Here is a 26,730-nt window from a genome sequence, read left to right on the forward strand (position 1 = left end):
CGATACATATTCCAATGTACACAACAATAGTTCAGAACTCTACACATCACCCCAGTGGGGATTCATACAATCTACATTCTGTCACGGTCCCAAACAGCATATAGTATTCATGCAAAACGTAATACAATAGTTAAAATATCCGACACACTCTATACATTCTATAATCGTCACAAAACAGTGTAGTGTCAATCAGTATGAAATACATAATCCTAAACTGCAATACAGAAGAGATGAGACACATACTAAGGGATGCCTCGTTCCACATAAACCTGAAGGTACTGCCAGGGTTGTAACTTATAGTTAAGGTATTTACAATAGATTAAAGTTAACCTAGAATAACAATGGTATATATGTCAAAGTAGAAGAAAGTAAAGTTTCTTACCTGAGTAAATAAACAAGGAGTTTATTACACAGCAGTCACTGAACGATTTGTGACTGTGTGTTGTCCCTGTTTTATACCTATTCCAGTTATCATAGATAATCCCATTTACTGATACACTGACGATAAAGTTGTTGTTGTGAACTTCAGTTGCTATATCTAAATCCTATTGCCTAACTCGACTGACGATACGGTGCCAACTGCGCACTTAAGCTACTCTATCTTGACCGGATTATATGATAATTTTCATAAACGTATTGAAGACATCGGTGTTGATGGGTGAAGTTCACAGTGAATTTGATTAGTTTATTGTTATCTGCAGACCCGGACCAGATACTGGTTTCGGATGTTCGTTATCGATGTGACCCTTGGCAGCTTGAAGATTGTGAACCGTGGTCAGTTAATCTGTACATGTCCAGTTTCAAATAATATATACTGTCATAAATATTGGTAAAACTTTGTCTAGTTTTACCGTGTTAATAATACCATCCTATATTCTATTCATCGCAATATTGAAGTGATCTTTTTACTATCACCCACGCTTCATCATTCATGTCTGGTTATATTAATACGTATTGATGAGGAAAATATACTATAAGGTCCAGAGTCATTTGCACTAAATAATTATCCTTAAACGTATATACTCAGTATATTCAGTTTGCTTATCAATTCTGACCACAGACGAATGTTTAGCTGCCCTTTATGTCACACCTGAAGTCTGTTTGTATGTCCGTCAGCATCTCCGGCGATGTGTAAACGTCGACAGCTGTCATTGCGAGAGCTTTGCTGATTTCCAGTGTCAAGGGTTGCGCTTCGGGAGCTCCTGGAAGCAATGATTGCATTCCTATTGTAAATTAGATAAATTCATAGCATTTCAATTGCATTACATGGTAGCAGCGGTGGATAGAGGTGAGGTGAGGTGAAATTGGGTTTAACGTCGTGCTTGAGAATATTTCGCTCATATGACGACGTGCATGCGTGTGTATGTGTGTGTACTAGCCAAGGCTGAAGCTGGTTTTATAGTGCTAGCCCACTGAGATACCATGCCGCAGTGAAGCAGGAATACCCCACTCAGACACATTATACTGACTCCGAGCCGACCAGTCCTTGTTGTACCCATTAATGCCGAGTGCCAGGCAGGGACCAACAAGTACCACACTTTAACGTCTTTTGGTATGACACGGTCGGGGATCGAACCCGCGACCTTCCGCTCTCCGGGCGGATGCTCTAACCACTACATCACGGAGGCGATCCGGTGGATAGAGAGTAACTCTAACACACAACGAACATTGCCAGTATGCTTCAGAATATATCTAGGTTATGGAAATAATACTAATGCATGCACTGGGATTATGAGCTGCATCCTTAGCCAACACAACAGATGTTACTAGGGAACTCTTTCACTGTTGTCACCATTATTGTGCAATGCTCTAACTAAGAAAAATAAAATTGGTGCATTGTATCATTTCTGGTTGGTTGGTTGGTTTGTAAGAAAAGCAAGATTTAGTTATTCACAATAAAGAAGTTGACATCAATAATATTTAACGTCACATCGGCAATATCTCAGCCATATCGTGACGAAAACAATTTATACAATAAAAAGTGAAAACATTTTGAAGATTAAAACCTGTCGACGATGGACAGTACAAATACTAAATAATCACAGATATAATATAAAACTAGCGAGCAAAGCTGAAACATTCCAATTAAAGAAGACAATACAATATAAAACACAGGCTATAGATCACCAACAACTGAAGGTAGATCACCATACTAGGAACCATGGGGACTTACATTACTTTTGCTACCTGCATGGAGCCTAGCTGGATTTACACCATCCCTTCAGCCACTGGCGATTGTAGGATAATTTAGCCGAAATTTAAAAGAACAAAAATACTACATTTAAAAACCTGGTACGTGAAAATTTAAAGTTTTGGGGGGAACCAAATAGAGGTTATAATGATCGTGCAATACACGCCATAGAAGTTCCAACATTGATCAGAGATCAAGAAAGAACTTCCTTATGCTTCGGAGCAGTCCATTGTACGATGACTGGAAAACTTCCTTATACTTCGGAGCAGTCCATTGTACGATGAATGGACATCCTCTTTACTTTCAAATTTGGGTTTCGCATATCTGGTTTCGAAGGGTGTAATTCGGCTCTTAATCAATATAATTGTTGTAAAGGGTTATATTGTATAACAACATGTACACATGTCTTAATTTTTTTATAGGTCTAACAATAATGCATCTTTACTTGTGTACGGGATTTAACTTTGCTGTATTCAGGAAGGATAAAATATCGTAACACCCTTTCCAGACACTTTAGATGTTGTAAATGACATCCGCTTTGGCTAACAAATCAAGGATCAATACCAAGGGGAATCTAGGTTTCCGAACCAACGACCACAATATTCTTTACACATTGCTGGTGGTACATAACCCATTGCAAACAGCAATAATGAAATGCGTAGATATTCTCGCGTCTAAGGTTTTGTCTTGCTATTGTATTGTGTTATTTTATAACCATAATTTATGCATTTACCTTACATGTAACTTTCTTTTGTCACAACCTCTTGGTCGTGTAAAATTTATTCCCATGGCTATTGTCTGAGAGTGATATCATTTGTACCTCACCTACTTACTAGAAAAGACCAAAAATGCAAGGATTTAATGACAGTGAAATCAAAACATGTGTTGTTCCTAAATTGATCTCTAATGAGAACTGTACCCTTGCTATGACCATTTGACATATCCCTCAACCCTCATCTAGAATACCAATATTGCGAAAGCGACAAGGCTCATTAACTAAACCATGGATCTTTTGTTTACACCTTTCCCTATTTCTGCCTCACCCGATGCTGTAGTGAATTCTCTTGTATGGTTAAGACAGCCGTCGACTCCCACGTAGTACAGGGGATGGATACTGGGTACAACATGCGACACATTGCCCATGTCTGTGGACCCCATTGACATGCCTGCATACTTCTCCTTCGGGGTAAGTTCTATCCCTAGGGTGTTAGCGTTAGTGGTGAATGACTTCGCCAGAGATCTGTTCGTGACGACGTTAGAATATGCCTTTGGCTCAAAGTCGTATTCCGCCTTAAAATTAAAGAGGCATCCATGAATACCCCTCCCGAATCTTCACCAGAAACAAAATATACAATTTTTGGTGATATGTCCTACGGATGATTGTCACATGCCCAAATAAACTGTCTCTTACATCAGATGTTTTCTTTGTTTGTTGTTTAACGCCACACTCAGCAATAGTCCAGCTATATTGCGGCGGTCTGTAAATAACCGAGTATGGACCAGACCATCGTGTGATCACCGTCATGGGCGTCGACCTTTGCAACTGAGATACGATGGCAGGTGTCCACTAAATCAGCAAGCCTCACCACCCGATCCCATAAGTCGCCTCTTACAACAAGCATGGGTTACTGAAGACCAATTCTGACCCGAATCTTCACGGGTCACATCGGATGTGCCAGTTAATAACAATGAACTACATGGTAGTGTGTGTCTCCATTGGCATTTGATATGCTGAACTGCCCTGGTATGACTTCAACACAGTTGACAAAGAGTGTATTAAGCCCAAGTCGCTCACACTGAACAACTAAGATGTGATGAATGCCATAAAGTTACTGGGCGAGTCCATAATGGACATCATCTTATACAATCTACCTTACATCCGGTTGCTGCTGCTGCCGCCATGATACACTGAATAAATTTATTCTTCAAAATTCCCATGTCTTCGTCGGTAGGTGTCCGCAGGTAGTATTCGAGTTCCGCCAGCTCTGGAATGATGTTAGCCTTGGCTCCACCATTCTTGATTATCCCTAAAACACAAGGTCAGTGAAGAATATTCAGTGTGCAGCACGACAATTTATTGATAGCTGTAGGCTAAATGCAATGTTTGACTGCATCAGCAGTAATATCCGCCCTAGATTCTGTGAATTATAAAGAGAAAAGAAAAAGTAAACGTGACATAGGTAAATTAATACAGTCGTATTGTTGTTACAGAATGAAACACATCACACACACACACGCGCAAACACGAGCGCATACACACACACATACCGGAATAAGTATCTCGTCTTTCCGGTCATGTTTGGAATTAGCTGATTGTAAATATAGAACCCTTACCATGCACTCTCCAGTCAGGTTTCATCTGTTGTCTGAGACAGGAGATGTTCTGGTAGCACAAGACGGCGGCGTCAAGGGCGTTGATGCCCTTCCAGGGAAACCCTGCAGCGTGAGACGCCTTGCCATGGAACTTGATGTTGCACCTTCAGCAAGAAAGGTCATTACTGAAGCTGTCATAGAAACTATTAAAGGCATCAGAATAACAGTTTTGCTTCTCTCACGAAAGCTTTCAATGGGCACTCCGTGGACTTATGACAATGGAGTGTCTCTATCATTTACTCTAGTTCAAACGCTGATTTTGTGGCTAAAGAATACACTTACTACCAGCTGTAACATCTGCACGCAAGTGTCATACTGACATACATGACATAATAACACTCAGAAAACGATCGCAAAAGAATTAACATATACAGCAGCCACAGTAATCGTATCCTGTCTGACGGAAAATATGTGTCTATATAGACATAAACATGCTGATATACAGACACGACATTGATCACCTAATAGCAATCGGAATACATATTTAAATTGTTTCGTCTGATGTTTTGCACTATGTTCTGAATCAAGTACTATAACGCATTATTATAATACATTTTGTATGTTTCCAAACGAATGAGTCGATTCTCTTAATCTAATGTTTGTTGTATATCTGTAGAATAACATGATACATGTATGTATGAATGTGTGTGTGTGTATTTGTGTGTGTTGTTTCTCTGTGTGACATCGTAAAGACACACTGTTCTTGCCACTTCAAAATTCCTCACAAACAATAACTAAATATTGTGCTAATTGTATATATATCTGAACACACAAGTGGATCTAATGCCATCTAAGCCATAGAGTTAGCATGGAGTTGCGTCCCTTGGTCGCGCCAGGTTCCGATGATCGTTTATTCGAATACCAGATGTGACTGATTATACCTGATCCTTGTTGGGAAATGACATGATGTGATGTAATTGTAAAGATTTCAAAGTCGCAGTAGACCCAACTTATTCATCCATTTATTGCCAAAAATATCACCACTGCAGCTCGCAGAGTTTTTTTAACAGTTCACAAGTCAACGCAGGCATACATTCAATAAGTAATGATTCAGAAAGTACTTGAACACTCAGTGTTATGAGCATGCACTTACTGCTCTCTCGACAGATAAGATGCATCCACAGCTGTTAATGGAGCAGGATGAGCCATCATTGCCACGTCCACACCTTCAAACGCGTTGGCATGGATCAGATCAACCTTGCCCCCTCCGCCTTCCTCTGCTGGCGTGCCCAGAACAGTTACCTGTAAAATGAGTGAGTGAGTTGGGTTTTGCTCCACTTTTAGCGATATTGCAGCAATATCATGGAGGGGGACACCATAAATGGGCTAAACACATTGTGCCCATGTGAGGAATCGAACCCGGGTCTTCAGCGTGACGAGCGAACGCTTTAACCATTAGGCTACCCCACCGCCCCGTACCTTGTGCAAGAAACATATTCGACTGGATGTATTTCAACTCGTTCACGCTATTCAGGCACGGTTCGAATACCTCATAGAAAGGGTGATAATGAATGAGATGCCTTTACCAGTATCGAATAATAGGAATGGCACATGAAATGTATATTAGCTCATGGCTTGGTAATGAGCGACGCTTGTCAGTTTCTGTAAGTGGCATTTTGGAAGTTGAAATCATGAAGAGGAACAAGTTATATTCATTGACAGCTTCTTTATTACAATGGCTGCGACAGTTCCGTGGAGATGATAACACCGTTACTTGATATTACCGAAACGTCACCAAAACGCCACATCCAATGCCATAAAGACGTTATCATTTAATATAAATTGTTCCTCTCCTCCTCTTGAGGCTTGTAAGTGTTTTCTGGGGTTGATCACTTGGACAGTTAGTAGTGAGTGAGTTGAGTGAGTTACGACGCACTCAGCAATATTCCAGCTAATAATCGATCACCAAAAAATTACGCATTTAGATTAAAATATTAAATTAAAAAGTTCGAATGAATTAATGCGACGTTGCATTAAATCGACTTTCGTGCCCTCTACCGGACCAGACCATCCAGTGATCAACAGCATGAGCACCGATCTACGCAATTGGAATACGAAGACAGCCTGTTCTTAGGAGTGCAGCTCCGTGACACATCATAAGAGGACAACAAAAAATCAATATGCGATAGTCATTAAAACCTATCACACAATGTCACACCACATTTCTCTAAAAATACATAATGGATTTCTCTCAAGAATACTAACTATCAGCCTTCAGGGAAGCTACCATTTAATTTATCCCCCAAAACTTACGTATTTAAGATTGCAATATTAATTTAAAAAGTTCGAACGTCGCATTAAATCGACTTTCGCGCCCTCTACCGGCCGAACACTATTTCAAGCGAACCCCATAGAGTTATGTCCCTTACAGCGCTCTTTATCCTACGCCGAATTTGTGATTGAAACCAGTTCGGCAAACATCGACAACGGAGCAATAGTTGACATTCCATATATGGCAAGTGTTTCTGTTTGGAAGCTGTTCGCCTCGAAGTTTCAATTATCGATTCCAGGCAAGTTGTAAGGGATAATAAATCTTTTATTGCATCAATAGGAAGCTAAAGTGAGGGCATATGCCCCCAATATGTAAAATATAGGCCAAAAGATTGTCGAAAAAACATGATTTGCCCGGTTCAGACTCGACGTTTTAACGGCCGCCGTGACGAACAGTATTAAGCACACTTTAACTCAATCACTGGTCATACAATTCTCCTGTTCATACTGACCTTCCCTCCCGTCCCTGTTGCCTGTAGCGCCGCCTTCACACCAAGACCCGCTGCCACGCCCACTTCAGCTATCAGGTTGTGGCCACAGGCGTGTCCGATCTCCGGCAGGGCATCATATTCACACATTATGGCCACGTGAGGACCTGTTCCATCTTTACCAAACACTGCCCTGAAGGCTGTATCAAGCATGTAATTCCTCTCAACCTCAAATCCATGTTTCTCAAGAAATGTGGTCAGGTAATCGTGGGCAAAGGTTTCTGTGTAACAAAGTTCTGGGTGTTTCCAGATTTCCTGACTGAGTGTGTTGAGATCTGACGAGTGAACGTCGATCTCCCGACAAGCCACATCTTTCCCTGACATCGCAGTTGGGTGATAAATAGCTGACTGACGTTGCTGAATATTGCTATTGTTCTCCCCGCTGCACACGGCTCTGACCACATTTGTGAAGCGTTACTGTGACTATAACAGAGAGTATCCACGTTATTTAAAGGTGAGAGACCACACAGTATCATTTTCAAGAAAATAAACAAGCAAGGGGAAAAGATTATCTATATTTCAGAATGCATGTGTTATCGCATGTAATTAAATGTGTTTTGTTTGTTTGTTTGTGTTTTGTTTGTTTGTTTGTTTGTTTGTTCAACGCCGCACTCCAATATTCCAGCTATATGACGGCGGTCTGTAAATAATCGAATCTGAACAAGACAATCTTGATATCAACAGCATGAGCTTCGATCTACGCATTTGGGATACTACGTTAGCGAGCCTGACCAAGCCATCCCGTTAGTCGCATCTTACGAGAAGCATGGGTTACTGAAGACCAATTCTAACCTGGATCTTCACTGGTCTTGTAATTTAAGTATAAGCATAGATTCCGTGTGTCTTACTTGTGCTCTTTTGAGGTAAGAGTGCCCGTTCCGCGTTGTTTGGAATCCACAATTTCTCATACATTTGGATTGGCCGCTCCGTTGTCATTGGTCTGAATTGACGTTATGTAAGTACAACAATGTTAAGTTGAAGTCGGACATATCAGTTCGGTATAACATTTCAACTTTGAATAATATAATGTATATGAGATATAATCATTACGACAGCTGTCGTCTCTTGAATACTTTAAAGGAGGCAAGGAATTCAGGGAATACATGAAACCGCAAAAATTCACAACAACTGCGTGCTGAATACAATTATCTCCTGAACAATATCATTAACATTTGGATACCCTCTCTGGTAATAATAAAAACGCTTTGAAATCGTCACTGTCTATATATCGTCTATCTATTTTGACAATTATATTACATTGCGCAAAATCACATGTGGATCACTGGATATTTACAGACTCGATTATTTACAGACCGCCGCCATATAAATAAAGAATACGCTTTGAGTATCGGCGTAAATCTATATATCGCCTATCTATTTTCATTATATTACACCCTTTCAACGGATGTTTCACCATATGTGGTGGAATTCAACACCCTGGATGAACATGTGTATACGAAATATGTAGGGTGAAAGTGACACCTATAGTGTTTAAACTATACGCATGCGCACTGCTATTGGTGCACCATACACCTTTAATGGCTGGTAATGTGTTCCAGATATCGTACAGCTGAACAGTTGGAGGTCAGATGAGGTCAAGGTATCGGGACAATATATGTGTACACAGAATGTCAGTGAAACGGTGTCAAATACTTTGGTAAACTACCCGTGGTCGCAATTGTGTCGGATACGTGGTCTAGAGGCGGTCACGTGACAGACTCCAACCCAGTCATATTGACTTGAGTTACTAAAAATAGATTTTGTTTGTCAAGCTATGACGTCATTCTATTGTTTACATATCACAGTATTGTTGACATGACGTTATTGGTTTGTAGTGAAAATAAATTGACTTTTCTTGACTAAATGAACATGTTTTTGTTTTTAGGAGCTTTTTTCGGTAATTACATAATAAAACAATTATGGACTGGTGAATTCGGTCAATACCTGTTTTATGGACCCGCGAAAAGCGATATGGACTTCGTCCTCGGTCAATTTTGCTTTTCGCAGGTCCATAAAAACAGGTATTGACCTCATCACCAGTCTATAATTGTATAACATGTAAGGCCAAACACGAGAAAAAGCAGTATCGTCAGTCGCACATCTGTACGCAAAAAGCAACAGCAACAAAGGTGATAACGTAACCCCTCTTCAAGCATCACACATGAAGTCAGCAATATCGCACGTATGGGGGTCTATCCCCGGATGCTGGTGGTCGGGAGCAAAGTTTGTTAAAGTTAGAACAAAGTCGACGGATAATGGAAAACACAGTTTCTATTTGCATTGATTTGGGTTTTGTTTTTTTTCTTGTTTTGGTTTGTTTTGTTTTGGTTTTGTTTTTATTGATTTGTCTTGTTTAATTGTTCAGGGGTTGGTTTTTTTATTGCTTTTGTCTTGTGTTTTTGTTTGTTTGGTTTGTTTTGTTTTTTTATTTTGTTTTGGTTTTGTTGTTTGTTTGTTTTTTTTTTTTTGTTCATTGTTTGTTTTTTTTGTTTTGTTGTTTTATTTATATTTGTTTATTTATTATTTTTTGGGGAGGGTTTTTTTTTTTAGTTTTGTTGTTTTTTTTTGTTTTGGGGTTTTTGTTTTTGTTTTTGTTTTTGGTTGTTTTTGTTGTTGTTGTTTTGGGGGTAAATTCAAATCTTATTTTACACTAACAGTACACTGTACTTGAAATCTTCTTTCTGCAAACAGCCGTGTCGGCATTAAATTCTCTTACACACCATACGCATTTTCTACCAGAAATTCGAAACTTGTGATTTCCAATCCAAGCGAGCCGTGATCATGTGGTTCACCAAGGAGAACAAAAACGACATGAGACACTTTGGCTTTTCCTCTTTACTTGTCACGCTGTATGGAATCTAAGACAATAGATACCTACCTTCTTTAAAGGTGTGACTTTCATCCAGGACTCTGGCGAAGGCTTTCACCACTAACGCCCTAGGGATAGAACTTACACAGGAGACGTTTCAAGGCATAGCAATGTGGTCCGCAGACATGGGCAATGTGTCGTATGTTGCCCATCACTTGTTCTCCGTCGAAGTCGATGGCCGTTTAAAGCCTACGAGTGTATTCACAACTGTATCAGATGACGCAAATGCAGCATTCTCTTGCTGCAAAAGGGCCCAGAGATGTCTGCATTGGGTATGCATGTTTGTTTAAAGTGTCATCTTTGCTAAACAACTCATAATGCATGTATTTGAACTCATCCCTTATCTGTAGTTTGGAAAAGTAATTAGCCTGGGGAATAAGGAGACAGACAGCTTGAATACCTTCGACGTTAGTAATCGTTGAACCCGCGTTGATCACGACAAACCATGATCATCATTCCACAGATGTTACGTCTTGAGACAGATTACGTTGTCGTCATTGTAATGACGTAAACATATACACAAATATTATGAAGAGAAAAATAACTTGAATCGTGAATCGACAGTAACTGTAAATATGTAATGAATAAAATAACCAGACAATTTGTTTTCAAATACTATTCTTCACTATGTTAATGTTTTTCTGATGCCACCAGACAAACAAGGTGTTGGGCAACGCCTGAAATACATATACATGTACATCATTTATTCTACCTTACATGGGTGGTTAATTTGAGCCATCGGGTTTAGCATATTAGAATCGATGGTAAATGTTGGTGAACTTATTGTTGATCACGTCCATCCTCTTACTTCTGTCTTCTATACCTGTAACACCAGGTGACTGATTAATGATATTATTATCATAAGATATTTTTTTATAGGATATTTATATAACGCACATATCCACGCAACTAGTACATGCTTAAGGAGTTGGAGTGTTCCCGTGATCAACGGATGTCTTTTTTCTGGCATTCTTTTAACGAACTCAACTCCCTGGGGTGTATTCAACTCTTGCAGTCTGTTAGGCGCAGCGAGTTATGACACAGCCTCATCCTCACAAGGTACCCATTTGCCGCTGGGTGCACTAGGACACATTTTTGTCCAGTGATACTGCACGTTACTATACCCGCAACTAAGTGTCTGCACGTGTTCGTGTGACCACCATCTGGTCACCTACCATCAGATGAGTTGATTAATTTAAGTACACACGGTTGTGACAACACTGAAAGTAATGTTAGCTCCAAGGTTTTCACACCCGGTCACAAGTTGGGATCGATGCGGCACCTTAGACAGCTCGCCTACCACATGCCCCACCATCAGTACATGACTGATGTTACAGTATCATTCATGTTTTATGTACGATATAGCAATCTCCAGTTTGTATAATGATGTTAGTTCACATTATCTGTGTTCCATGAATAATTGCGTAACAGCAGATATCTGAGTCATCCTCTGAAATGTCCCACCAGTAGATTTCCTCCATCATCAAACATAACTGTTGTACTGCGCCAGATGTCAATTATTTGTTTGTTTGTTGTTTAACGCCGAACTCAGCAATATTCCGGCTACATGGCGGCGGTTTGTAAATAATCGAGTCTGGTCCAGACAATCCAGTGATCAACAGCACGAGCATCGATCTACGCAATTGGGAACAGATGACATGTATCAACCAAGTCAGCGAGCCTGACCACCCGATCCCGTTAGTCGCCTCTTACAACAAGCATGGGATACTGATGATCAGTTCTAACCTGGATCTTCGCGGGTCACATGTCGATTACGTGGATTTATGTTTTAAGTTACTAAACAAAGATGTGGTTTGCTTTGGGCGGATCACGGTAGGAATGCAAGAATATGTGTCTAAAAATAGTTTTTGTTGAATTTAGGCACCAGTTTCAGTGTACCCACGTCACATGCTCGCCTTAAGGATTTTGAGAAAGAAACATTACTCAACGAGAAATTACTGGTGATAAATGCTGGGGATTGATTGCTGGAGATGGATTGCTGGGGATAGATTGTTGGAGATATTGCAACATTAATCTATGTCTATCCCTGAGATGTTGAGAAATAGACTCAGTATGATATTGTGATGATGCAATGCAATATAAAGTACAATAAATCTCGTATTTTATTTGTGACAATTTCCTAGAACCTTTCACAAAAACGCGTGTTTCTATAAACCAATGAAAACAAGTCACATTCATTTTTCCCTGTCAGCCGCGTATATAATACACAATTTATTCACAATAATTTGTGATTTACAGGAAACGACAAAATTGTGATGCTAAAAACGCACCTAATTGTGAAAATAAATGTCGTTTGCCGAGTAAAATCAGAACTGTATTCTCATGATGCATACAATATTATAAATACAATCAAAGTTATATTTGTACTCCTTGAAGTAAATGGTGAGACACAAAAGAATTTATATATCTCTGCTTTCGTAAATACTAAGACATCTGCAAACACAATCTGAATCTTGTCCTCAGGAGTTACCAGGCTAGAACATGTTTCAAACAGGCATGTGCTCTAACATCTACAACATCGTTGGGTAATATTAGGTCATATTCGTTGAGCAAAGTTTTCAATACCATTGTCATATACTACTCACACTTTGCTAAGGATCACACAAAATTCACAACTTTACTTAAACGTAGATTTATAATTTGAAATTGTATCCATTTAAAACTGGATAAATAATTAGGTAGAACCCTCCTTAGGCAGACACTCACTTTAATCTAACCTTATGCACTTGATACACGAGTAGCCATAAAAATGGTTTTCATGGCACCGGTCAACCATTTTGCAAATCATAGAACAAGTCATTGACAATAACACAACACATGTCAGTAGCAGGTATGGGATCCACAAGACGAAATGACATACTGAAACCTAGGATCCATGCTTACAATAAGCTTAGATATTTAAACCAAATTTGACCCCACATCATACTTTTCTGTTGAATCTATGATTTCATCCTCAGCAACGTGTGACTAGTATACAATACAACCAGAATCTATTGATCTGTTTTCGTAGCGGAATTAATTCTGTGTTGAGGCAGTGAATTGGCGGAAATGTCAGCGGGACAGTTAAGTAGGACTGTCTAGGATAGTGAACGCACCAAATTGTTCAGATCTCGTAACCTGACGCTATCTTAACGTGACCAGATTACCAGACGTGACAGACAATAGTAATTATTGCTATCAAGTAATTTAAACTGTGCATTGTAAATGAGATGCAATATAGGACAGCGTGTGTATAAATATTCACAAAACCAATGTATGAATCAAGTATGTATTATTATGACAACTGGAGATCCCTTTGAAAATCGCGCTTAACGTTCTGTAACAAGGATGGTTGTAGGAGCAGGTCTACACCCGTCATAGCCAGCGCCTTGCTAACTTTCAGTGTATAGGGTTGGGCGTCGGACGAACCTGAAATACAGAACGTCAACCGGTGTTGGCATTTGATCGGTTTCGGTTAGTAATTCTCTGACATATAAAATATGAATCGCACAAACACGTGATTGTATTACGCAGCATTTTGTATGCAAGGACTTTTATAAATGGTTATTTCATAATTGATTTCTCTATGTTATTTTTTCTTTGTTTCTTTTGGAGTACTTCAGAGTGTGTTGTAAAGGCCTTCCCGCACTAAAACAACGCGTTGGCAACACAGCGCATAGAATAACAACTAGTCTCTGAAATGAACATAGTTTACAGGGGAAAACAGTTTCTAAATAATGTTAATAAAATACAATAAAAAGAGCCCAGAGACTTTCTTCATCTTCAGAAACTGTGGTAATCTAGACTTGCCACACATTCTAGACTTGCATAGGCTCCAATGGGTATATTTGTTTCAGGTTCTGTATGACAGACACCACAGTCGTGGGGAGCCCTCGACTGTTGTGATTTTAGCATCGGTCTTTTTCCTTCAATAAAGACTATTGTCAAACCACCCATTTTCTTATAAAATCTCCAAAAGCATTAGGGAGCAAGCAGCCAAAACACAAATGGCTGCTCCTGCGCTGCATTAACTATCTTTAAACAACAACTATATAGAGCGATTTGCTGCCGACCCTCAGTGTGGGATGGCCAATAATGTTGGGATACTAATAATTATGTATACCTGCTGCCTCGGTAAATTCTGTTGTGTGGTTGATGCAGTTTTTCCTCCCGACGAAGAACATAGGATGGATGCTCGGCACGACGTGAGACACGTTACCCATATCGGTTGAACCAACGTACTTCCCTGTCACACGTTCACTGGGCGAGAACTCTAGGCCAAGGGACTCGGCATGGTCCCTGTAGGATGTCGCGAGGGTGTTGTTGGTGATGAGACTTTCGTATGCTTTTGGGTGAAAGTAATAGTCTGCCTGTAACACAGGAAAAGTAGGCTTAGATGATGCGATATCTACTCACGTTGTATTAAAAAACGTCACTTGATTCGTTGACGCGAGACGCTGGCGTTAATGTCATTTGTTGATAACAGCTGGTGCCGATTGCGTTTACCTTTAGGGCAGTTCCACCTGTTTGCATGCATACCATTCAGCCTGTAAGAGAACTTACATGTTACTGTGTGTTAAGTTTGCATTCACCGTTACACTACGTATAGTAGAGGCATCACCTTGCAACCTGGATAACGTACAATGTACATAGTGTGTTAACCTCGCATTGACCGTTACACTTAGTCTACGTATAGTTGAGGCATCACCTTGCAACCTGTAGAACGTACAATGTACATAGTGTGTTAACCTAGCATTCACCGTTACACTTAGTCTACGTATAGTTGAGGCATCACCTTGCAGCCTGTAGAACGTACAATGTACATAGTGTGTTAACCTAGCATTCACTGTAGAACGTTACACTTAACCTAGCTTTACGTATAGTAGTTGAGGCATCACCTTGCAGCCTGTAGAACGTACAATGTACATAGTGTGTTAACCTAGCTTTCACTGTTAGTCTACGTATAGTTGAGGCTCATCTATGCAGTTGAACGGCATCACACTGTTACACTTAGATAGTAAGTAAACTTTGCATTTACTGTTACACTACGTATAAATGACGAATCACATTGCAGCCTGTAGTAGAACGTACAGCATACATAGTGTATTAACCGTACATTACGTGAAGTTGACGTATCACCTTGCAGCCTGAAAGAGAACATACAACTTACAAAGTGAGTAAACCTTGCATTCACTGTTAAACAACGTATAGTTAAGGCATCACCTTGCAGCCTGTAGGAGAACGTAGAGTATGTTAACCTTGCATTCACTGTAGTTGTAGGTGTACTTGAGGCACCACCTTGTGGTTTGGAAGAGTGAGTGAGTTTAGTTTTACTAAAGGACTATTCCAGCTATATGGCGGCGGTCTGTAAATAATCGAGTCTGGACCAGACAATCCAGTGATCAACAGCATGAGCATCGATCTATGCAATTGGGAACCGATGACATGTGTCAACCAAGTCAGCGAGCCTAACCACCCGATCCCGTTAGTCGCCTCTTACGACAACCATGGGTTACTGAAGATCAAGATTCTATCCCGGACTTTCACGGGTCTTGTGGTTTGTACATAGTACATTGCATTCACTATTATACTAGTTGAAGCATCACCTTGCAGCCTGTAGCTGTAGCAGCAGCCTCCACGCACGCTGAGAACTTCTTGACAAGCTCCGCCACTTCACTGTCCGTGGGAGCTCTGCAGTTAAACTCCATCTCCGTCAACTCAGGGATAATGTTTGGCTTGACTCCTCCGTTGTGTATCACGCCTTCGTTTCAAACAAAAGGCAATCATGATTTTGTCAAAACATCATTTAATAACTACTGCTCATTTAATAAATATCTGGCACAACATAACAATGTTAAGACCGTTTTATTCTGATATATTCTTTTGCCAAGACATTCATTCCAGCATTGCTTTAAAGAGAAAAATCGTTTTCAAAATGTCATGGATTTCATATTGTTGTCAACGGACTTTTGCATACATATTTCAAATAAAAAAAACACATCATGTAAATTAAGAAAGGGTTTCAAACTTGTACGTGTATAATATTTTGAATTTCTTAAAGAAAAATGCATATAAACTTTCAGCGAGACAATTAGGAATACATGTTGAATTACACACAACAATCTATAGCCCTCTCATTACTACTGACTGACTGACTGACTGAGTTTGGTTTTACGCCGCTTTTAGCAATATTCCAGCAACATCACGGCGGGAGAACACCAGAAATGGGCTTCACACATTGTACCCATGTAGGGATTCGAACCCGGGTCCTCGGCGTGACGAGCCAACGCTTTAACCACTAGGCTACCCCACCGCCCCCTCATTACTACTGTTCAACCGAGTCAACATGACTGTCTTACTCTATAATTCACAACTTTTACATTTAATTATGGTCCGACCTAACTTACTTACCATGCACTCTCCAGTCAGGTTTCATCTGTTGTCTGAGACAGGAGATGTTCTGGTAGCACAAGACGGCGGCGTCAAGTGCGTTGATGCCGTCCCAGGGAAACCCCGCAGCGTGAGAAGCCTTACCGTGGAACTTGATGAAGCACCTTGGTTTGACACAAAACGTATGCAGAATCAAAAAAACAGCCACGGGGTTAGAAAAAGTGAGAAAAATCGTAATTGACCTGGTGCCATTATCAATTCAGGCACTTCTGTGTATTGTTTCCGTCATCCTGGCGGCATTGTTGACCTTTTTCGAATCTTATTGTCACGTCAGTTCGGAATGACGTCAAGATAGAAACGTTGAAGATTGACGTTATTCGACAACTTTGGTTTTCTAAAATGGCGGTCGTTATCGGTGCACTTCTCTAAAGGGAAACTCAAAAGGAATACAAAATATTGGCAGGGACAGAAATGCAATTTTTCGAGGAAGCTACTTAGCACCAGGTAACGTAGGCCTGCCTTTGTCAAAATAAGTGACATCATACCATTTGATGGTCCACTTAAACATTAAATTATCAAAATTATTACGCCATTCCACGATATTGTTTAAACATCCCTGTAAACTTGAGAACTGGATTTCCTGAACACTTTCATGACTACAAGAATGGTTTCAGCTTCGTTTGTCCTGGACGCACTATGTTACCATCCAAAAGGGGATTTCCTAAAATGGACATCCCAAGGTTAAGCTGGGAGACTGAAACCAATAAACAGTTTGATGGGGTGAAAAACAGGTTTTGAATTGGTCACATTAATCGCATTTTCCATTAAATGAATCATGATGAATATTAATTTTACAATTATTTTAGCACTATGTCGATCTTTGAATAGAGAAAAAAAATCACTCGAATGTATGTCTCTTACTCGGAAAATACACTAATTCTGACACTCGTTTCGTAAAATCACCTGTGGTCGTGTAAACGTCTCCGTCATACCAGTAGTCGTAATACTGGCATGCAGACAAAACAATGTCACGGGACCCAATGTAAACATTCTAACTTTAAATATCAATTTGTAATTTATTCTCTTGAAAAGCAAAACAGAACCAAACACGATAAGTACTTTTGCCTTGCTAATGCTGGCATGTATTCCGCCGTCTCCGGTGTTGGGTGAGCCATCATGGCCACATCCACATCTTTGAATGCTTCGGCGTTGATCAGATCGATTTTCCCTCCCATTGACTCCTCTGCCGGAGTCCCCAATACCGTCACCTGCAGACACAAGCGTCAATGCCGATGATATAACTAATAAGCACATTTGCCAGATAGATTTAAGTCTCACCAAGGGTAAACAATACATATGATGTGAGTGTGAGTGAGTGAGTGAGTTTAGTTTTACACCGCACCCATGTTGTGGTGGTGTGTGGTCCTGTGCGGAGAGCTCAGGTCACGAATCAAGTTAATCAAGTTAAGCAACGTCCAGCGCGTCCAGTCCTTGGATGGGTGACCGTGTTTGGCAGCTTGACTCCCGAGAGTTTCTTGGACTTCAGTCCTGCCCCACAACGAAGCATGTGTGATACATGTGGTCTCAAGTAGGGCAAGTGAGTATACAAGAGAATACAAAACTGCCTGTATTCACCCAGAAGAGACCGCCTCCGTGGTGTAGTGGTTAGAGCGTCCGCCCGGAGAGCGGGTTCGATCCCTGGCCGCGTCATACCAAAAGACGTTAAAATGTGGTACTTGTTGGTCCCTGCCTGGCGCTCGGCATTAATGGGTACAACAAGGACTGGTCGGCTCAGTCAGTATAATGTGTCCGAGTGGGGTATTCATGCTTCACTGCGGCATGGTATCTCAGTGGGCTAGCACTATAAAACCAACTTCAGTCTGGGCTAGTACAAGCAGCCGCTCATACACATACACACGCATGCATGCACATCGTCATATGAGCGGAACATTCTCAAGTACGACGTTAAACCCCATGTCATCTCACCACCTCACCCAGAAGAAAATGGGTTACCGGTGAGATAAGTCATTTGAATATTAACCTTCCTGCGCATCCCTGGCAGCTTGGGTTGTCCGACGAAATAACGATTCAGTGAGCAACCAGTCAAATGGATACTAGGCGCTGTATAAATGAATCATAATTATCATTATTCCAGCTATACGGCGCTTGTCTGTAAATAATCCAGTCTGGGCCCGACAATTCAGTGATCAACAGCATAAACATCGATCTACGCAATTGGGAACCCAGGGCATGTGTCAACCAAGTCAGCGAGCCTGATAACGTTTGTCATCGTGAGCGAGAATATTCCAAAAGCGTGTGCGTGCATATTTTCACTAACGCCCTCCTTACGTGATAAAACTTGGAATAAAACAAACCCTTATGAACAAAGCTCGAAATGGTCAACTCGAACTTTTGATAGGGATAATCAAATATCTCTAGATATACAATTAACATTTCCACATGATGTAAAAATGTCACTGTACTTTTGGCCTCATGGCCGCTCTACGAAATAAATCTGTCTGTCTGTCAATTTCCTGAAACAGTTATGTGTATCATGGAAAGGTAAAATATTCCTAGTATCAACAGTGGAATGGTATACCTAGGTTCCTTTCGGAATTAATTACTTGATCATATTACATTGAATACAAATGTCCAGCTGAGAAGCAGTTAGTAATTATGTTAACCCTCCATATATTGACAATTATGTGTGATGATAATGTATTAGCTGTAGTTAAATCATGTGGGTCATTCTTTCGAGGGACCCGTGAGGAACCGGGTTAGAATTGGTCTTCAGCAACCCTTCAGCAACGGAATCGGGTGGTCACGTTCGCTGACTTGATTGACACATGTCGTCGTATTACAGTTGCGTAGTTAAATGCTCATGCTGTTGATCACTAGAGTGTCTGATCCAGACTCAATTATTTACAGACCGCATCCATAAAACAGACATATTGACAGGCTCTTGACAGCCGAAGCCAGCATGTTATCATAGGTGACAAACAATCTTGCTGTGCCAATCTTAATGTGGAGTATCACAGGGATCGGTTCTGGGTCCATTACTCTTTGTGATATACGAATCAACTTGGTGGAATCATAAAATGGCATGATCTCGGTCACCAATCATATGCTGATGATACTCAAGTCCTGGGTAGTTTTGAAGTTTCACAAGTTGCTGAATCCCTTCGGAAAACAAGTGTTTGTGCATCAGAGATAAAATCATGGATGACATGTAGTAAACTGAAACTTGACGATGGAAATACTGAGATTATGTTGGTAGGCTCTAAGCAACAGCTTCAGATGTCAACTGACAAGAACTTAAAACTTGTGATTGGTAACTCTGATATAAATTTCTCACCCCGGGTAAAAACCCTTGGTGTCTATTTTGTCGTTTCACGTGCCCTAAAGTACTTTCACATACGCCGATACTGAAATCATTACACTGGCTTCCAGCTGAGGCGAGGATAGTGTTTAAAGTTCTCTGTATCACATTCAAGAGTCTAAAAGTCATGTCAAAAGAATATCTAAGTGAAATGCTAACCCCTACAAATCATCCAGACAACTGCGATCTGAAAGAAAATTCTTATTGAAAACTCCTTCTTATAGACTGGCCTCTTATGGAAAGCTTTCTTTCAGTGTTTGTGCTCCATCGCTGTGGAATGAACTGCCCCTCGCCTTAAAACTGCCCCCATCTTTCTTCAAATCACATCTCAAAACGCATCTCTTTTCACTGCCTATTAACTCTACCAGACACCATATAATAGAGGGACGATCCTCGAGCCAATGCGCAAAACCATCAGCGCCACGGGTTGTACTGCGCAGCCTATCCGGAAGCTGGCGAAAACGTGTGTTCACTTCAGTCATCGATTTCGCGTATTTTCATTGCAAAGGTAATATTTTTCATTTATTCTCATGTATATACTTAACTCGCAACAATGCATCTGAAGTTTATTAGGGGTGCTAAAGCATATATATTTGTCTTTGTATTTGATGAATACTGTCATGTGTGCTCGTTGTTCTGTGAGAACAATGGCGGAGGTGTAAAATCTGCGAAAGTCCCGATTTTGATTTTCAATAACGGCTACTAATTCTCAATACAAATCCTTAGTTACCGGGGTCTAATAAAAGCAGATAAGATAAAGATTGGTTTAGTGGCATTTATAAGTCTGTGGCGGTCGCGTAATTCCTTATTTTGACTCCTGCAATGCGACGAAATATGATGTTTTCCGAAATATTTACTCCACAACACTTGATTTTCGCACGCTTTCACAAGAATAGTTTACTACTAGCATTTTTAAAATAATATGTCAACATTCACGGCGATTTCCTCTTTTGCTTCGTACCAAATTTATATGGCTACGATCAGTATTTTATTTTTTATGCTTTTTGGCGTAAAACCCATATTTGCGCCGTGTACTGAACATTTCAATTGAGAATGAAACTCGCAGATACCAAGACGAGGGGGTGTCTGCGAGGGGGTGTCTCCGTAATCAGTTTATTGGAGCTGTCCATGTAATGTTTAACTGTCAAACGCAGCCAGTGTAATCCCGCTAAGAGAATTACTCTCGGCCCGGATATTACGCAATATTGTTTACGTGGATACCAGAGTGCTCATTTGCGAATGTCTGCGCATCTGTTGCGCATGTGTACCGTTAGAGGGAAGTTAGCAGCAGGGTGTCGATGTGTATCAGTTGCATGCCAGACCGTAGCGCTGATGGTTAATGATAAACTGTTGGGGAGGGCCGTCCCTCTATTATATGGTCTCTGACTCTACTCAAACATTATTATTATTTTGTAGCGCTTTGAGCACCCACTTAGTGGTTGGATTTAGCGCTATATAAATTTTCAGTAGGCCCTGTTACTATTTGTAGTAGTATTATTGCATATAGTCGACCTATTGCGGCGTTGAATGTGGCGTTAAACAACAAACCAACCAACCATACCTTTCCAATGGGTTTTCCCGCGGCCTGAATGGCAGCCTTTATGCCAAGTCCCGCTGCCACGCCCACTTCAGCTATGAGGTTATGGCCGCACGCATGACCGATCCCCGGGAGAGCGTCATACTCACAGATGACAGCCACGTTAGGACCGGGGCCACTCTCTCCGTACACTGCTCGGAACGCTGTCGGGAGTTTATACCTCCGCTGGACGTCAAACCCGCATTTCTCGAGATAACCCGTGATGTAGTCATGTGCGAAGGTTTCCTCAAACGCAAGTTCAGGGTGTTTCCAGATTTCTTGACTAAGAGTGTTCAGATCTGCAGAGTTCGCGTCGATCTCCCGACAGGCCACTTCGTTCAAGGACATGGTGATGCGAGTGTTGTTGATACAGCTATGAGAACTGATAAACGAAACACCGAGCCGACTAATCCAGGAGCGTTGTGCACACGGCACTTAACCACCGACAATTGACCTGATATGTTGACTGCCTGTATAGTGACTGATAATGTCACGCGGGAGTTTTGACGGATGGTATCCTTCTCTTGCACATGGTTTCGACTAACAGCGGGCGCATTCATAACATATACAATCCGAATTTTGTACATAATTAATCTACAACCCCATTATACCTACTTCACTTTCTGATCTACACACACGAAAATTATACGCGAAAAGTGGAAAAATAATTAATTCCTTCCTTTTTCTGATTTTAAAACGGCCCAATAAAAATGCAAACTGTTTATGTATATTGATTATTAGTCGCACGTTGAGGGTTTTATGATAAGTTACAATTTAAAGCCACATCGGCAGATATTGTTTAAATACTTGTTACAGCCTGTATAGAATTGGACACCCCCGCACCCCCGCCATGTTTGTCACGAGATTTGACTAACAGGATCGGGTGGTCAGACTCGCTGCCTTGGTTGATGCATGTCATCTCTTCCCAGTTGCGTAGATCGGTTTCATTAGGTTTACGTGTCTTTAATCGAGTATTCACAGACCGGCGTCATATAGCTGGAGTTAGTGAGTGAGTATTGTTATACACCGCTTTTAGCCATACTCCAGCAATATGACGGCGGCACACTAGAAATGGGCTTCACACATTGAACCCATGTCAGGGGGGATACAGCCTTTTTAGAAGGAGGGGGGTTGCATACTATTGAGAAAAGGCAGGGTGCACATTTCATTTCCACCCGAGTTTCAAAGGTCATTTAATAAACTTTCAGGACAAAACGTGGGGTGGGGGTGCGTACCCCTCCCTTCTGGATCCGCAAATGCATGTGGGCAATCCAACCCGGGTCTTCAGCGTGACGAGCTAACGCTTTAACCATTAGGCTACCCCACCGCCCCCATATAGCTGGAATATTGCTGAATACGGCGTTAATCAACAATCAAACCTAAATTGCTGCACTAACGTATGCTCTGTAGAAATTATGAATTTTGACTCTGCTTTGAGCAGCATTCCAGGTTTACCACGCCTGTTAGGTTGAAGAAGGAGGGAGGACCAAGGTGATGTAAGTCATAGATGTCTACTATGTTAGAGAAACCCACAGGCATGAGTATAGTTTTGATAAACCTGAGTAAACATGGGGGCAAGGGAAAGCTTACCGAATTTGCTTTCGTGTTATCAATTTTTTTTTTTTTTATTAAATTTGATTATGTCGTTTTAACCATAACTCACTTCTGCAACAGTTTGTAAAAGTAATCTGAAGATGGTTAATTGTGTATAAAATTAATTTTACTCAAATATATTGATTTTCAAATTCCTCCAAGCGTTGCATTCCTGTTGATATCGAACCCAAGTTATAATACATCCAAACACGTCTTGCTATCATGTGACGATAATCTTTAGAACGCAGCACCCCCAGTGGGATACTGGTTTAGAACAGATTCTCAAAGGCAGTCCAATGAATCGTATTATCAAATTACTTTGCCTTAATTAGTATTGATTTGTCAACCTAGTGGAATTGGTAATACAGTTGAAAATTGTGTAACATTTCTCTTTCGTTTGGTTTCACACCGAAATCTTTCTTGAACACGTTTCTGATTAATTTGTTGTTTCAACTTGGAAATCGACTCGTACATGTAGCAATACAGACTGTCGGGTCCAGGATCGAGGATCGACCACAAAGAAACTAAAGAAAAAGACAGAACTTTAGCCTGAAGTAATTTTGTTTATGTGTGTGATATCACAAAAGCAACCTTTGGTATAATGGGTATTTTACGAGCTCTTATATATACTGTCGTGAGTTCAAGGAAGCGCGTGTACAATACCTCAGTGACGGTGTGCACTGATCGTATATGATGCCATAGTCACCGTCGAAGACACCATCCAGTGCCTTCAAAACATACCAGAGTGATATGTGTTGTACAGACCTATTAGTGGACATCCATCAATGTCGATATTTAATTTTTCTTTGTCTTTTTATACTCTTTATTCACGAATGCAATCTCATTGTATTGGATATGTATTAGTCTGTCATACAGACCCTGAAACAAATATATCCAAGAAAGCCCATGCAAGTTGGCAAGTGGCAAGTTTATGACTATATAATTTTAATTGTAACAAATAAACCCATTTATATTGAAAAGGAGCCCAAGGGAGACCAGAGATTCTGAACCTGGGGAAATCTTGAGGGCTTTAGCATTGCAGACAGGGCTAGGCAGTAGGGAAAATAATGTGGTTAAGGGACTGTGACACAGACTAGGGTCGTTTTTGACACAGGCACTACAAATGTGTACCCCAATTCTGTATACAGAAGTATACCCTAAACAAAATCAAAATACACAAACGTACCCGATACTCCAAACAGGGGACATGTCTATATTCCGCAACCCAAAACCGAAACCGTATGTAGTTGTTCCCGTTCAGCTGATTGCGAGTGGTATTGTGCATCGCGAAATATTCGTTACTGTGCATGCTTGTTTCTTATATAACACAATAAGATGAATCTAATACAACAGTATGGCAGTTCCGTTCATAAACGGCACAATGCAGAATGAACTCGTCCTAGGGTACGTTTCTCTGTATTCTGATTTTGGTTACGGTACATTTCTGGATACAAAAAGATCCTGTACCTGGTCTCTCCCAGTATTACTGCAAAGAGACAGACACGGGGTACTGCGGATCTGTTATGTCCTGGACATCATGTAGGGAGACAAACATCGGGTACTGGGGACTTGGTCTTTCCTGGAATTCCTGTAGGGAGACAAACATGGGGTACTGGGGACTTGTTCTGTCCTGGACATCATGTAGGGAGACAAACATGGGGTACTGGGGACTTGGTCTGTCCTGGAATTCCTGAAGGGAGACAAACATGGGGTACTGGGGATATGTTCTGTCCTGGACATCATGTAGGGAGACAAACATGGGGTACTGGGGATATGTTCTGTCAAACATAGGGGTACTGGGGATATGTTGTCCTGGACATCATGTAGGGAGACAAACATGGGTACTGGGGATCTGTTCTGTCCTGGACATCATGTAGGGAGACAAACATGGGGTACTGGGGATATGTTCTGTCCTGGACATCATGTAGGGAGACAAACATGGGGTACTGGGGACTTGGTCTGTCCTGGAATTCCTGAAGGGAGACAAACATGGGGTACTGGGGATCTGTTCTGTCCTGGACATCATGTAGGGAGACAAACATGGGGTACTGGGATATGTTCTGTCCTGGACATCATGTAGGGAGACAAACATGGGGTACTGGGGATATGTATGTTCTGTCCTGGACATCATGTAGGGAGACAAACATGGGGTACTGGGGATCTGTTCTGTCCTGGACATCATGTAGGGAGACAAACATGGGGTACTGGGGATATGTTCTGTCCTGGACATCATGTAGGGAGACAAACATGGGGTACTGGGGATATGTTCTGTCCTGGACATCATGTAGGGAGACAAACATGGGGTACTGGGGACTTGGTCTGTCCTGGAATTCCTGAAGGGAGACAAACATGGGGTACTGGGGATTGGTCTGTCCTGGACATCTGTAGGGAGACAAACATGGGGTACTGGGGATCTGGACATTCTGTCCTGACATCATGGGAGACAAACATGGGGTACTGGGGATCTGTTCTGTCCTGGACATCATGTAGGGAGACAAACATGGGGTACTGGGGATCTGTTCTGTCCTGGACATCATGTAGGGAGACAAACATGGGGTACTGGGGATATGTTCTGTCCTGGACATCATGTAGGGAGACAAACATGGGGTACTGGGGATCTGTTCTGTCCTGGACATCATGTAGGGAGACAAACATGGGGTACTGGGGATATTCATGTCCTGGACATCATGGGAGAGACAAACATGGGGTACTGGGGATCTGTTCTGTCCTGGACATCATGTAGGAGAGACAAACATGGGGTACTGGGGATCTGTTCTGTCCTGGGTCTGTAGGGAGACAAACTGGACTGGGATCTGTTCTGTCCTGGACATCATGTAGGAGACAAACATGGGGTACTGGGGATATGTTCTGTCCTGGACATCATGTAGGGAGACAAACATGGGGTACTGGGGATCTGTTCTGTCCTGGATGGACATCATGTAGGAGACAAACATGGGGTACTGGGGAACTGTTCTGTCCTGGACATCATGTAGGGAGACAAACATGGGGTACTGTGGATATGTTCTGTCCTGGACATCATGTAGGGAGACAAACATGGGGTACTGTGGATATGTTCTGTCCTGGAATCATGTAGGGAGACAAACATGGGGTACTGGGATCTGTATGTTCTGTCCTGGACATCATGTAGGGAGACAAACATGGGGTACTGGGGATCTGTTCTGTCCTGGACATCATGTAGGGAGACAAACATGGGGTACTGGGGATATGTTCTCTGTCCTGGACATCATGTAGGGAGACAAACATGGGGTACTGGGGATCTGTTCTGTCCTGGACATCATGTAGGGAGACAAACATGGGGTACTGGGGATCTGTTCTGTCCTGGACATCATGTAGGGAGACAAACATGGGGTACTGGGGACTTGGTCTGTCCTGGACATCATGTAGGGAGACAAACATAGGGTACTGGGGATATGTTCTGTCCTGGACATCATGTAGGGAGACAAACATGGGGTACTGGGGACTTGGTCTGTCCTGGAATTCCTGAAGGGAGACAAACATGGGGTACTGGGGATATCTTCTGTCCTGGACATCATGTAGGGAGACAAACATGGGGTACTGGGGATATGTTCTGTCCTGGAC

The 26,730-nt window shown here is 41.4% G+C and overlaps 2 protein-coding genes across 2 annotated transcripts; both read right to left on the minus strand.

The window, feature by feature from the left end:
- Positions 1-559: 559 nt before the first annotated feature.
- On the minus strand, positions 560-7,703 carry LOC124269583 (xaa-Arg dipeptidase-like). The gene is made up of 6 exons (XM_046704607.1): positions 7,288-7,703; positions 5,658-5,806; positions 4,526-4,668; positions 4,064-4,218; positions 3,235-3,481; positions 560-1,202 (listed from the first exon to the last, which is right to left on the minus strand). Exons 1-6 carry the CDS (start codon positions 7,645-7,647, stop codon positions 1,069-1,071), a joined length of 1,188 nt encoding a protein of 395 aa, XP_046560563.1. The 5' UTR covers positions 7,648-7,703; the 3' UTR covers positions 560-1,068.
- A 5,315-nt stretch (positions 7,704-13,018) lies between these two features.
- LOC124269587 (xaa-Arg dipeptidase-like) lies at positions 13,019-21,968 on the minus strand. Its single transcript, XM_046704611.1, has 6 exons — positions 21,523-21,968; positions 17,702-17,850; positions 16,604-16,746; positions 15,799-15,953; positions 14,316-14,562; positions 13,019-13,621 (listed from the first exon to the last, which is right to left on the minus strand). Exons 1-6 carry the CDS (start codon positions 21,883-21,885, stop codon positions 13,488-13,490), a joined length of 1,191 nt encoding a protein of 396 aa, XP_046560567.1. The 5' UTR covers positions 21,886-21,968; the 3' UTR covers positions 13,019-13,487.
- Positions 21,969-26,730: the final 4,762 nt, after the last annotated feature.

The sequence above is a fragment of the Haliotis rubra genome, unplaced genomic scaffold (assembly GCF_003918875.1).
Source record: "Haliotis rubra isolate DU_JTF1 unplaced genomic scaffold, ASM391887v1 Scf1458, whole genome shotgun sequence".
Taxonomy (NCBI): Eukaryota; Metazoa; Mollusca; class Gastropoda; order Lepetellida; family Haliotidae; genus Haliotis; species Haliotis rubra.